The sequence below is a fragment of the Rhincodon typus genome, chromosome 3 (genome assembly GCF_021869965.1).
Source record: "Rhincodon typus isolate 14 chromosome 3, sRhiTyp1.1, whole genome shotgun sequence".
NCBI lineage: Eukaryota > Metazoa > Chordata > Chondrichthyes > Orectolobiformes > Rhincodontidae > Rhincodon > Rhincodon typus.
Window position 1 is genome coordinate 103812370 of NC_063334.1, and position 13423 is coordinate 103825792.

Below are 13423 nucleotides of genomic sequence, written 5' to 3' on the forward strand. Positions count from 1 at the left end.
GCATTGGACCATAGCCTTGTATACAATGGCATTTCAAATGCCCATCTAAAGAGTTCCTGACTCTCTTGAGGGTTCACACCATGACCATGCTTTTAGGCAGTGAATTTCAGATTTCCTCCACTCACTGGGTGAATTTTCTTTTGTTGAATCCTCTCTAAACCTCCTGCTCTTTCTCTTAAAACTGTGTCCCCTGGTTATTGACCTCTTATTAAGGGGAAAAGTTTTTCCCTGTCTACTCCATCTATGCATTCCAATACTTTCTGCTCCTCAAATAGATCCCTCCACCTTCTCTCCTCTCAGGAAAACAACACCAGTCTTCTAATAGTGTAGTACTGCCACACAGTACTCTAGCTGTGATCTAACATTATGCACAGCTCCATCATAAGTGCCTTTCTCTTGTATTCAATGCCGCGACTATCCCAAATACCTTGTATACGTCTGCCCTGCTGTCTTCAAGGATTTGTGCACATCGAGGTGCCCTCTAATTCCTGAGGTCCTGCCATTCAATGTCATCCAGTCCTAATGAAGGTTAATACCTGAAACATTGACTTCTCCTTTCCTCCAGATACTGTCTGGCTTGCTGTGTTCTTCCAGCCTCCTGTTTGTCTACCTTGTGCTCCTTTACCTTGTTACTCCTCCCAAAATGTTTCACCTCATTTATCAGAGTTAAATTCCATTTGCCACTGTTCAGCCCATCTGACCAGCCTGTCTATATTGTCCTGTAGTCTATGACTTTCCTCCTCCTTATTTACCACACCACCAATTGTTGTGTCTTCTGCAAGCTTTCTCGTCATAGCTCATGTCTACACTATTACGTACATCATAAATAGCACGGAACTTGGTACTGGACCCTGCGCTACACCACTGGATGCCACAGGATTCCGGTAACAAAAACACCCTGCGACCATCACCCCCTGCCCCCTGTCACTAAGCCAGTTTTGGATTGAATTTGACACATTGCCCTGGATCCTATGGGCTCTTAGTTTCTTAACCAGTCTTCCATGTGAGACCTTGTCAAAAGCCTGACAGAAGTTCATGCAGAAGACATCAACTGAGCACTACCCTCATGTATGCAAAATAAAAACCGAAAGAACTGCGGATGTTGTAAAATCAGGAACAAAAACAGAAGTTGCTGGTAAAGTTCAGCAGGTCTGACAGCATCTGTGAACAGTTCTGAGGAAAAGTCACTGGACCTGAAAAGTTAACTCTGATGTTTTTTCTTCACAGATGCTGCCAGACCTGCTGAGCTTCTCCAGCAACTTCTGTTTTTGACCCTCATCTGTGCACCCAGCTGTCTCCTGATTGTGCTTCTGTGAATCACTTTTTTTGGATATGCGATGTGAATTGTTCTCATGTGGCATACGTTTGAGTCCCTCCCTTTGTATGGTGGAGAGGGCAAAGTTAGGGTCAGGAATCTGGGATGTTAACTTGAGTCATGAATGAAACGAAGAGTAGAGAAAGATTCTTGTACGAAGAGTTCAGTTATTTAAAGCAGGAATAGGCTCTAATGTTCGGTGTGCTAGAACAGCTCTGTTTGTGGATCTTGGGAGTCGGCATCAGGCAGTTCAGGGTGAAGGGACTGAGAGGTGGGAGGCTGGGGTTGGGTCAGGGAAGGCATCCGAAGGGGATAGGGTCAGTGGCTGTCTTGAAGACACTGGCTTGCTGTTCGGCGGGGTTATGGTGTTGGCAGGGGTAGGATATGTCAAGGAGCTAACATTTGACCTCTGCATGGTAGAGGTCAGTTCACCAGACAGCAACAATACTGTCCTTGTCAGCAGATTTGATAACGTTAGGCTTGGACATCAGAGAACAGAGTGAAGTGAGTTCATTGGGAGCTGGGTAGGAATTGAAATTTTTCTCCTTGGGTAAGTGTATGGGAACATATGGCAGAAGTGTTTAAAATATGAAGGGATCATGACAGACAAGGTGAGGAGAAATTGTTCCCACTGGTAGTAGATTTGATAATTGAAGGATCCCAAGCAATAAAATTGGCAACAGAGACCACACAGAGATGGGTCGTATTTTCTAAGCAGAGTGTTATGTTCTGGTGTACACTGTCTGAAAAAGCACTGGAAGCCAAATCAATAGTAAGTTTAAAGGGGAAATTTGGTGGACATCTGAAAAATAAATATTTTGCAAGCCAACAGAGCAGGAGATTAGGGACTAACCGAACAGTTGCTTCAAAAAGTTGACAAGGGTATGATGGGCCGAATAGTCTCCTCCTATGAGGTAGCATTCTGACTTTATGTAACAAGCATCTTGGCAATTTCCAGGCTTGACCTTCATGGTACATCCGTAGTCCAGACATTTGTGCTTTATCAGTTTGTTTTGTAATCTTTTTAATTAAAGTTCCAAAATTACTTTTCCTGGCGACAAGTGGCTAATTTAAACTGTTTTCATTTGAGTACCTAATGATGAATCAGATCTTTAAAAAAGCACACTTTGAATTCCAACTCTGTTTTGTACAGTTCTGAGGGAGGGTCGCCAGACCTGGAGCGTTAACTCTGTTTTTTCCTTCACACGCTGCCAGACCTGCTGAGCTTTTCCAGCAACTTTGTTTTTAGTTCCTGATTTACAGCATCCGCAGTTCTTTTGGTTTTTATCTACAGTTTGTTGTGTACCAAGCAAACTAAAATATGTAAATATTTACTTTTCTCCTTGTGAGCACTTACTTTCCATGCAAATTACTTCCTGGTTGATTGTATGGCTTCTCGTATGAGTTAGTTTGTTTATGGATCATGTTATCCAAAGTGTATTTGTATATAAGAACTATGCTGATACTTCTGTAGTTCATCACCGATATTGAGATAGAATTTAAAGTATGTATTGTCATTGAGTAGGTAATTCTTTACATTGAATGTTGTAGCTCAGCATTGAGTTTGCACGTGATTTCTGTGTAACACATTAAACTGTTCTGTTCTAATATTTACCTTGGAAAAAATAATGCTTCAACAGAATCAGTTGTTAAGTGCAGAATTAATTGGAAACAGCATTTGTAAAATACAAACATACGAGATCCTTCAGGGACTTGACAGCGTAGAGACAAAGAGTTTGTTTCTCCTTGTGGGAGAGTCCAGGACTAGAGTGCATAAATTCAGAGTAAGGGGTTGCCCAGTTAGGTCAGAAATGAGGAGGAATTTCTTCTCTCAGCAGCTAGTGAATTTGTGGAATTCTCTACTGCAGAGGCTGGGTTGTTGGGTATATTCTGTGATAGACTTGTAATCAGTGACTGAGTCAAAGTTTATGTGGAAAAGACAGGAAAGTGGAGGTGGGGATTATCAGATCAGCCGTGATCTCATTAATGGAATGGACTCACTGGCTAAATAGCCTACTTCTGCTCATACACCTTTTGGCCTTACAGTTATGGACACCATTATTACTCAAATATTGCTTCGTACTCAACCTAGTATTGATTGCTTAATTGCTAAAAATTTGATTGCTCAATCAAGATTTTCTTCTATTCTTGAATGGTTTAGTCATCAGCGCTTGGCTTCCAACGTGAGCCTTTGACCACGCATTTTTGAGACCACCCAGGTCCATCTGCAGCTTAGCTGAAATGATTGTCATTGCCTATGAACTGGTCTTTCATTCAGCTTGACACTTTGAAATCTCACCCAGAGCCTCTGTGTGGATGATTAGGAAGAAATCCAGATATATACTTGGAAGAAAAACAAAGAATGTATGTTGAAGAAACTGAGTGTTAAAAGTGGCAAAAAACAGAGCCAGTTCTGAAGATGGGTCACTGGACCCAAAACGTTAACTGTGCTTTTTCTGTACAGACGCTGCCAGACCTGCTGAGTTTTTTTTGTGTTTTTCTTTCTCATTTCCAGCATCTATACTTTTTTTTGTATTGCAAATGAATTTGTGTTTAATTTGCTTGACGCATTATGGATTTTCTGACTAGATTTTCTTATTTCCTAATGATAGCTGATTCATTTTGAAATGAAGGAGTAGAAGTAATTTATTCTAAAAAGATTATATGGTTAAAGTGCTTTGCACAGAGCATGTGGAAACAAATTTGGTGAAGCATGTTTAGTATCTTGAATTATTTTCATAAATGTGTGAATATTTGAACACTGCATATCTGTAGCTGCATTTTAATTGTGGAGTAATTTTTGCAGTAAATAAATGCCCAGGATTTGGCGAAACTGCAGAAATTGCAGGCAAGCTGTAGAACATGCAATTCAGGTAATTGCCACTCAGTTGAAGAAGTGTGAAGCTTTTAGTCTTATAAATGGAATTCCTGCTATTAGTGAGTATCTATCTACATTTCCAAGGTTACTACATAATGTATGCAAAGGGGAAATAAATTCATGCTCTGATTTGCATAGGTCAGTATGATGAACTACATTCATTATCTTTGCTTAATTCTATTAATTGGATGTAACAACAGTTTTGCAGGATTTGGTTAACTTTACAATCATAGCAATTACAAGCTGTTGACAGTGATATGACCTTAGATGTAATCGATGCCACAGGGCCATAATTTGCTGTCAAAGTAATGTGCGGGTAATGAAGATTGCGCTTATTTATGCAAACTCTGATCTGAATCTAGTATGTTGCCTTCCTGGTGTTGAATTCAAGGATGTAGTTGGCTGCAGGGCGCACAGAGTGGAGGGTGACTAGCCAATGGCTATAGCTTTTATTGGTTGGTACCAATGACAGATAGAAAGGAGTGAGTAGGTTCTGAAGATAGAGTTTGGGGAGCTAGGGAACAAGCCAGCAAGCAAGATCACAGAGGTCTGAAACACTGCTACAAAAATCTCCAGATAACTGCAAATGGCACGAGGAGATTTATGTTCAGGTGTGGACATGTCTTGCTGCTGTTATATAGAGACTTTGTGACACCTTGCCTGGAGAATTGTGGTGCAGTTTTGGACCCATTATGTAAGGATGGATATAATTGCTTTAGAAAGAGTGCAACACGGGCTCACCATATTAATGCTTGGGATGGTGGGGTTGATTTATGAGGATCAATTGAGGAAACTGGGTTCATATTTTCTAGAGTTTTACAGAGAGAGGCTGAAGACCGAAGGAAATGTGAGAAAAAATGTTTAATGCAGTGAGTGGCCTTAGGAGCCATTTAGCTGAGTTGGCTGGATGGCTGGTTTACAATGCAAAGTGACACCAACAGCATGGGTTCAATTACTATATCATTTGAGGACTCTCCTCGACCTCTTACCCCACCTCCTGAAGCGCGATGGCTCTTGGGTTAAACCACCACCAGTTATCTCTCTCTGAAGAGAGAGCCACCCTATGGTCTGGTAGGACCATGGCATCTTTACCTTTATCTCTTTAGAATCTAGAATACTTTTCCTCAGTGTTTAGTGGAGACAAGGTCAATCAGGCTTTTAAACGGAAACCAGATCATAACCTGAAAGAAAGAAAATAGCAAGGCTACAGGGAGCATACAAGCGAGTTGGGAAATAAATAGGGACATCTTGAAAAATGTCCATATTACAGAGGAGGTAGTGCTGGATGTCTTAAAATGCATTAAGGTGGATAAATCCCCGGGGCCTGATCACATTTACCCTAGAACTCTCTGGGAAGCTAGGGAAGTGATTGTTGGGCCCCTTGCTGAGATATTTGTATCTTTGATAGCCACAGATGGGGTGGCATAAGACCAGAGGTTGGCTAACGTGGTGCCATTATTTGAGAGGTGGTAAGGAAAAGTCAGGGAACTATAGACTGGTGATTGTGACATCGGTAGTTGGCATGTTGTTGGAGGGAATCCTGAGGGACAGGATTTACATGTATTTGGAAAGGCAAGGATTGATTAGGGATAGTCAACATGGCTTTACATGTGGGAAATCGTGTCTCGCTAACTTGATTGAATGAGTTTTTTCTTTGAAGAAGTGATGAAGAGGATTGATAAGGGCAGAGTGGTGGATGTGATCTCTGTGGACTTCAGTAAGGTGTTCGACAAGGTTCCTCGTGGTAGACTGGTTAGCAAGGTTAGATCACATGGAGTACAGGAAGAATTAGCCATTTGGATACAGAACTAACTCCGAGGTAGAAGACAGAGGGTGGTGGTGGAGGGTTGCTTTTCAGACTGGAGGCCTGAGACCATCAGTGTGTCACAAGGGTTGGTGCTGGGTCCACTGATTTTTGTCATTTGTATAAATGATTTGGATGTGAACATGAGGTGTTGTTAGTAAGTTTGCAGATGACACCAAAATTGGTGGTGCAGTGGACAGTGAAGAAAGTTATCTTAGAGTATAATGAGACCTTGATCAGATGGGCCAATGGGCCGAGGCGTGATAGATGAAGTTTAATTTAGATAAATATGAGGTGCTGCATTTTGGAAAGGCAAATCAGGGCAGGACAGATACACTTTTTATGGTAAGGTCCTGGGGAGTGTTGCTAAACAAAGCAACCTTGGAGTGCAGGTTCATAGTTCCTTGAAAGTGAAGTTGCAAGTAGAGAGGATAGTGAAGAAGGTGTTTGATATGCTGACCTTTATTGGTCAGGGTGCATTGAGTATAGGAGTTGGGAGGTCTTTTTCAGGCTGTACAGGATATTGGTTAGGCCACCTTTGGACTACTGCATGCAATTCTGGTCTCCTTGTTATGGGAGGGATATTCTGAAACTTGAAAGGGTTCAGAAAATGTTTACAAGGATGTTGCCAGGGTTGGATGGTTTGAGTTATAGGGAGAGGCTGAATAGGCTGGGGCTAATTTCCCTGGAGCATCGGAAGCTGAGGGATGATCTTAGAGGTTTATAAAATTGAGGGGATGGATAGGGTGAATAGCCAAGGTCTTTTCCCCAGGGTAGGGGAGCCCAAAACTAGAAGGCAGAGGTTTAAGGTGAGAGGGGAAAGATTTTAAAAGGGACCTAAGGGGCAACTTTTTCATACAGAGGGTGGTGCGTGTATGGAATGAGCTGCCAGAGGAAATGGTGGAGGCTGGTACAATTAAAAGGGGTCTGGAAGGGTTTGGCGAGATATGGGCCAAATGCTGGCAAATGGAATTAGATTAATTTAGAATATCTGGTTGGCATTGACAAGTTGGACGGAAGGGTCTGTTTCCATGCTGTACAGCTCTGACTGTCTGACTCTGAATGACACAAGGTGAATTAATTCTTCAGAAACCTGGTACAGACATGACAAGACTAGTGATCCTTCCGTGCTGTAACCATTCAGTGATTGAGCTCACGGACAGAAGACTATAAGCCAACAAGACATAGGAACAGAAGTAGACCATTCCACCCATCAAGCCCACTCTGCCGTTCATTGAGATCATGGTTGATGAGATAGTCCTCACCTCCACTTTCCTGCCTTTTTGCCATAGCCCTTGACTCTCTCTTACTGATTAAAAATCTCTCTCTCAGCCTTGAATACACTTAATGATCCAGCATCTACAGCTCTCTGCAGTAAAGAAGTCCACAGATTCATTGTCCTCCGACTTAAATGGACAATCCCTCTCTTTGAGATTTTGTCCTCTGGTCCGAGACTCTCCCACAGGCAGATAAATCTTTCTGCATCGACCCTGTTGAGCGCCCTAAGAATCTTCTGAAGTGTCATACTGGACTCAAGATGTGAATTCTGTCTCTCTCTCCACAGATGCTGCCTGATTAGATGAGTTCCTCCAGCATTTTGTGTTTTTTTTTTTTGCAGATTGTACCTACTTTTTTCAGACTTATCCTTGCCCCTTTCATCACAATATTTTGTGATGGTTAGCTCAAAAGTGGAATCTGATATTGTCACAGTGAGGGGAGGCAGGCATCTGACACCTGAAGGGCAAGAAACTGTAACTTCTCAGATTGAGAGATCGTGAAGTTAGTAGCTCAAGTAGTATAAATTAGAGTGGGTAAATTTAATGCCAAACGACGTACAGAAAGGTAAATAAAAAGCAAATGGCTGTTTGGATTAAGAGATTCAAAAAAAGACACCAGAAAAATAATTTGAAACATTATGCTCTGCCAGACAGATTAACCTACAAGAATGAGACTTCACGCTTGTAACAGTTACTTTTCGGTGTTAGAGAAGCTGACTGGCATTAATTAACAGGCATTAGAAGTGTACTTGCATTAAGTGAATGAGACTTTCCTTGGCAAGGCCTTGGCATAGTATGTGTGTACTACTCAAGGACAGTATCTTCATACAATCTAATACACTTCAATTGTGAGACAGACAGTAAAAATTCATTCTGAAAGCAGAGTATCAAGTGCGACCAAGGTGTAGAGCTGGATGAACACAGCAGGCCAAGCAGCATGCGTCTAGGCCCGAAACGTCAACCTTCCTGCAGAAGAAGGGTTTAGACCCGAAATGTCAGCCTTCCTGCTCCTCTGATGCTGCTTGGCCTACTGTGTTCATCCAGCCCTACACCTTGTTATCTCAGATTCTCCAGCATCTGCAGTTCCTACTACCTCTGAATCAAGTGCGACCATATGGTTACAGGAAATCGATTGTGTTGATGTCTGTGTATGTCTGGAACAGAAAGTCACTGTCACCTTTACTGACAGACACGTGCCCCATGCTACACTACTTGGTTCATCGTGAAGTCTATTCGCTGCCCTGCTGTGGCACTCTATTCAACACCCACCATGAGATTGGCTCTGTAAAAGCTACAGTCACTTGAAGCTCAAAAAAATTTACAAAAAACTTTTTTTTTTTGGCTCTGTAGCTGTCAATTTTGAGCAATTCCAAGATATTATGTGGTAGATCTGATTATCCCTCCCCGTTCATTTCATGGTGATCCTGACTTCCTGCACACTGCACCTGATCTGCTTTTATGTTTAGCACAAACATCTCTTAAGAACTGAATGACTGATGCACTCTGTGGTTTGGTAGGTATTGAGAATATATATTAAACTTTCAATGCAAGAAGAAAATGACGACAAGTACTTCACTCTGAGAGAACTATCATATGTAGAATAGTCTGTAATTTTTGTTCCACTATGTTCTAACTGTGCTGTGTTGCTATGTAACAAATGGTTTGACACAACCTATTTCCAGCACAGACTCAATAAGCTGAATGGCTGTGTTCAGTATTACTCTTTGTATGTTCAAGAAACAGTAACTTCATCATCACACATTTGAACGTAAGTCAGAGGTTTTGGTTAACTCCTGTTTAATCATGTGTTTGTATTTGCAAAATTTGTGCTAATGATATTCTAAAAAGTTACAAGACAAATTAGCATCTTGTGTCAAGCCCCCAGTATACAGTGTTGCACATTTGCTGTTTTAGCCTGAATAAAGAACTGGCAAAAAATCTGCTTGTGCCCAATTGCCACTATATAAAAGTTTAATGTTTTCATACTGAAAGACAAGCCAGCTTGCAGATAGATTTCTCAGTGAAATATCCCACTGCTGTTTGGCTTAATGGGTGGGTAGATGGTTGTGGTCACATAGTGTTGTACCCCTGCCAATTGTTTCTTCATCCTGTAATTTTTAGGAGAAGTTGTACAACATGCACATTACACATGGTGCGGTGAGGCAGAGCTTTAAACACTACATCTATAATCATAGACGCATGCTTTGCTGAACAAACTCTCATGTTTTAATTCAGCTTTTGATTAATGGTTTTATCAAGTTTATCAAGAGGAACTGAAATGGATTGCGCACAGTCTGTCTGTAGAAGGTTTTCTTTTTGATGGGATAAAAGATCACTGTATTGTAGCACTGTATCTCAGTCATGATATTGAGTAAAAAAGGCTGTCTTTCTTGTCTGTAGTATTAGCTTCTGCCAGGCAGAGTTGAGAACAGGCTGTGTGGAATAGAAATTTGGAAATGATTTCACATCTATCTCACTTAGAATATGCTCAAATTCCAGAACTGGTAATCATGACCAGTGATATACATTTACTTTGGAAAGTCATTCACAGATTGAGTCCCACAGAGTCCCACTAACAGTCTTAGAATTTGTTGTCTTGGAAATTATTTTTGTAATATACTGTCACCATAACTCATGTACTTGCCAATCACATCTTAACACAATTGCTTTGGAAGTCATTTTGAATGATAAAATTAATACGTATTTGGCAAGGGAATTTTAGTCTTGAATATTCCCACTTTAGATTGCTTAGTTCTTACTTGCATGATACTGAATCATTTACAACAATGCAACATGGGATTTGAATGAATTTTTGTTGATTCTGATAGTTCGGCAAATCAAAATTGCTGAATTATATCAGATTCTTCTATTGTTATCTGTATTCCTGTTGTCTGTGATGAAACTTTGCATGGAACTACAAATAATAAGAGCCTTCTGCTTTATGGAGATACAAGTGGCATAATTATTCAGTCATTGAATATCATCACTGAAGCAAAAACCACCAGCTCAATGTTTCTTTGCTTAAAAAATCCAATCATTTTATACCATAAAATTCAGCAAAAGGAATTCAGCTTTCCGAATATAAATGACTGAAAGAACAAGATTACAGCTGTATAATCATTCAGACTTGCTGTTTAAGAGGCCATGAAGGATTTATTACCCTGTAGACATGTCTATGCTTCTTAATGCTAATAAGCACGCTTTAGTCTAAACCAAAGAAAAGTTCCAGAAGGAAATCTGAAATGTCATTCTATATTTATCCATGGTGTTTATTTCTAGCCATAATAGATTCTCATTTTGTTCTACTGAATTGGCCTTTTGTTTTCCCAGAAAATGTAACGTAAACATAATGATTGTGCCTATAAAGCAGATTTTACATGTCTTTCAGGAATTCAAGAATTTCCAGAAAATATCAAAAACTGCAAGGTCCTATCTGTGGTTGAGGCCAGTGTAAACCCTATTTCAAAGTAAGTTACCACAGACTTTTTTTTCTTTAGTTCGCTCATTTATGATTAACCATCCACACACAAGATAATGTGTTTTGATACTGGTGTGGAAGTATAATACAGATAATGTGATTTGTTTTCCAGACTTTTGACCATTAATAACAGCACTTGCACAATTAGAATATGCTGCTCTGGCTTGAGTTCCATTCAAGAGAGTCCTTCCTTCACAGAAGTTTATGTTGTATCGGATGTATTGGGGGAAAAATGATTTGTTTATTTTTATCTCGATTTGTTTATATTGTTGGCATCTTTGGAAAAATGAAGGTACAAAAATGGATTTGAAGTATAGTTTCATTAATCAAGATTGTCACAGAATATTATAGTGGAACAATAGATAACTTCTAAAGGGGAAAGTGCCTACCTTGATGTTGACAGCATCTCTGCTTGCCTTGCCTCTTTGTGCTCTATTGGCTCATTCAGAACTTACAGGCTTACAGGAAGAAAGTTGAAATGTAGGACCTCAAAGGTAATTATCTCAGGATTACTACCAGTGCCACGAGCTAGTCAGAGTAGAACCAGCTGGATATATAGGATGAATATGTGGCTGAAAAGATGGTGTGAGGGGGACAGTTTCAAATTCGTGGGGCATTGGGACCGGCTCTGGGGGAAGTAGGACCTGTACAAACTGGTCAGATTACACCTGGGTGGGGCAGGACTGGGGCGGGCGGGGGGTGGGGGGGTAGGGGGGGCTGCAGGGGGATACTTGGTAGAGTTGTTGGGGAGGATTTAAAATAGTGTGGCAGGGGGATGGGAACCACAGCAGTTGGGCAGTAGATGCAGAAATTGAGGGAGAGGTAGAAACCAGGGCAAACATGATTAAGAACAGGCAGGGAAATGCTTTTGAAAAGAGCAGGGGAGGTGGTCTGAAATGCATGTGTTTCAATGTGAGAAGTATAATAGGCAAGGTAGATAAACTTCGAGCTTTGGTTAGTACTTGGAACTATGACATTATTGTGATTACTGAGACTTGGCTGAAAGAGGGACAGGACTGGCAGCTGGATGTCCAAGGATTTAAATGTTTCAGGTGTTATAGAAAGGGATGTAAAAGGGGTGGGGGAAGTGGCATTACTGATAGAGGAGTATCTCACATCTGTACTGAGGGAAGATATACCAGAGGAGTTGTGCAGCAAGGCAATATGGGTAGACCTCAGGGATGGGAAAAGTGAAATCACAATGCTGGGGGTAAACTACAGGCCTCCCAACAGCCAATGGGAGATAGAGGAGAGAATATGTAGACAGATTTTGGAAAGATGTAAAAACAACAGGGTTGTGGTGGTGGGTGATTTTAACTTCCCCAATATTGACTAGGACTCACTACGTGATAGGGGCTTGGATGGGGCAGAATCTGTAAGGAGCATTCAGGTGGGTTTCTTGACACAGTATGTAATCAGTGCAACCAGGGAAGGTGTGATAGTGGACCTGGTTTTGGGAAATGAGCCCGACCAGGTGAGTGAAGTTTCAGTGGAGGAGCATTTTGGGAGTAGTGACCATAATACTATGGGTTTTAAGTTAGTCTTGGAGAGATATAACAGCAGTCCTTGGATGAAGATGTTAAACTAGGGCAAGATAAATACACCAATATTAGGCAGAAATTGGAGAATATTGATTGGAGGTGGCTGTTTGAGGGTATATCTTTATCGGACATGTGGAAGTGTTTCAAACAGCAGTTGATAAGAGCTCAGGAGTGGCACATTCCTGCGAGAACTATGGGTAGGTATGGCACGTTACGTGAACCTTGGATAACCAGGGACGTTATGACCTTGGTCAAAAAGTAAAAGGAAGCATATGTAAGTTTTAGGAGGATGGGACCTGATGAAGCCCTTGAGTTGTATAAGGAAAGTAGGAAAGAACTTGAGCAAGGAATTAGAAGGGTTAAAAATGGTCATGAAAAGTCATTAGCAAATGGGATTAAAGAGAATCTCAAGGCCTTTTATACGTATATGAAAAGCAGGAGGGTAGCCAGGTAAGAGGTTGGCCCACTCAGGGACAAAGGAGGGAATGTATGTGTGGAGCCAGAAGAAGTAGGTGAGGTCCTAAACGAATACTCTGTGTTGGTATTCACCAGAGGACGGTCTCCAGGAAGGGAGTGTCGAGTATCTAAGCCAAGTTGCTATTAAAAAGGAAGCGGTGTTGTGCGTCTTAAAAAGTATTAAGGTATATAAGTCCCCGGGTTCTGATGGGATCTATCCCAGAATATTGATGGAGGAAAGAGAACAAATTGCTGGATCGTTGACAGACATCTTTGTATTCTCTTCAGCCACAGGTGAGGTCTAAGAGGACTGGAGAATAGCCAATCTTGTCCCATTCTTTAAAAAGGGTAACCACGATAATCGAGGAAATCACAGGCCTGTGAGCGTCAACACAATGGTAGGGGAGTTATTGGAAAGATTCCTGGGGGCAAGATCTATAAGCATGTAGAATCAAATGGATTTATTAGCAATAGACAGCATGGTTTTGTGCCGGGGTAGTCGTGCCTCACTGACTTGATTGAGTTTTGGAGGAGGTGTTGAAGATGATTGATGAGGGAAAAACAGTTGATGTCTACCTGGAGATAGTAGGAACTGCAGATGCTGGAGAATCTGAGATAACAAGGTGTAGAGCTGGATGAACACAGCAGGCCAAGCAGCATCATAGGAGCAGGAA

The 13423-nt window shown here is 41.2% G+C and overlaps 1 protein-coding gene across 1 annotated transcript in view; it reads left to right on the forward strand.

Annotated features, from left to right (window-relative positions):
- LOC125481939 (erbin-like) overlaps positions 1 to 13423 on the forward strand; it is a 193217-nt gene that overhangs the window by 127576 nt on the left and 52218 nt on the right. The window contains exon 4 of the mRNA XM_048593886.1: positions 10663 to 10741. Coding sequence (XP_048449843.1) covers positions 10663 to 10741 — 79 coding nt within the window. The remainder of the gene's footprint in view (positions 1 to 10662; positions 10742 to 13423) is intronic.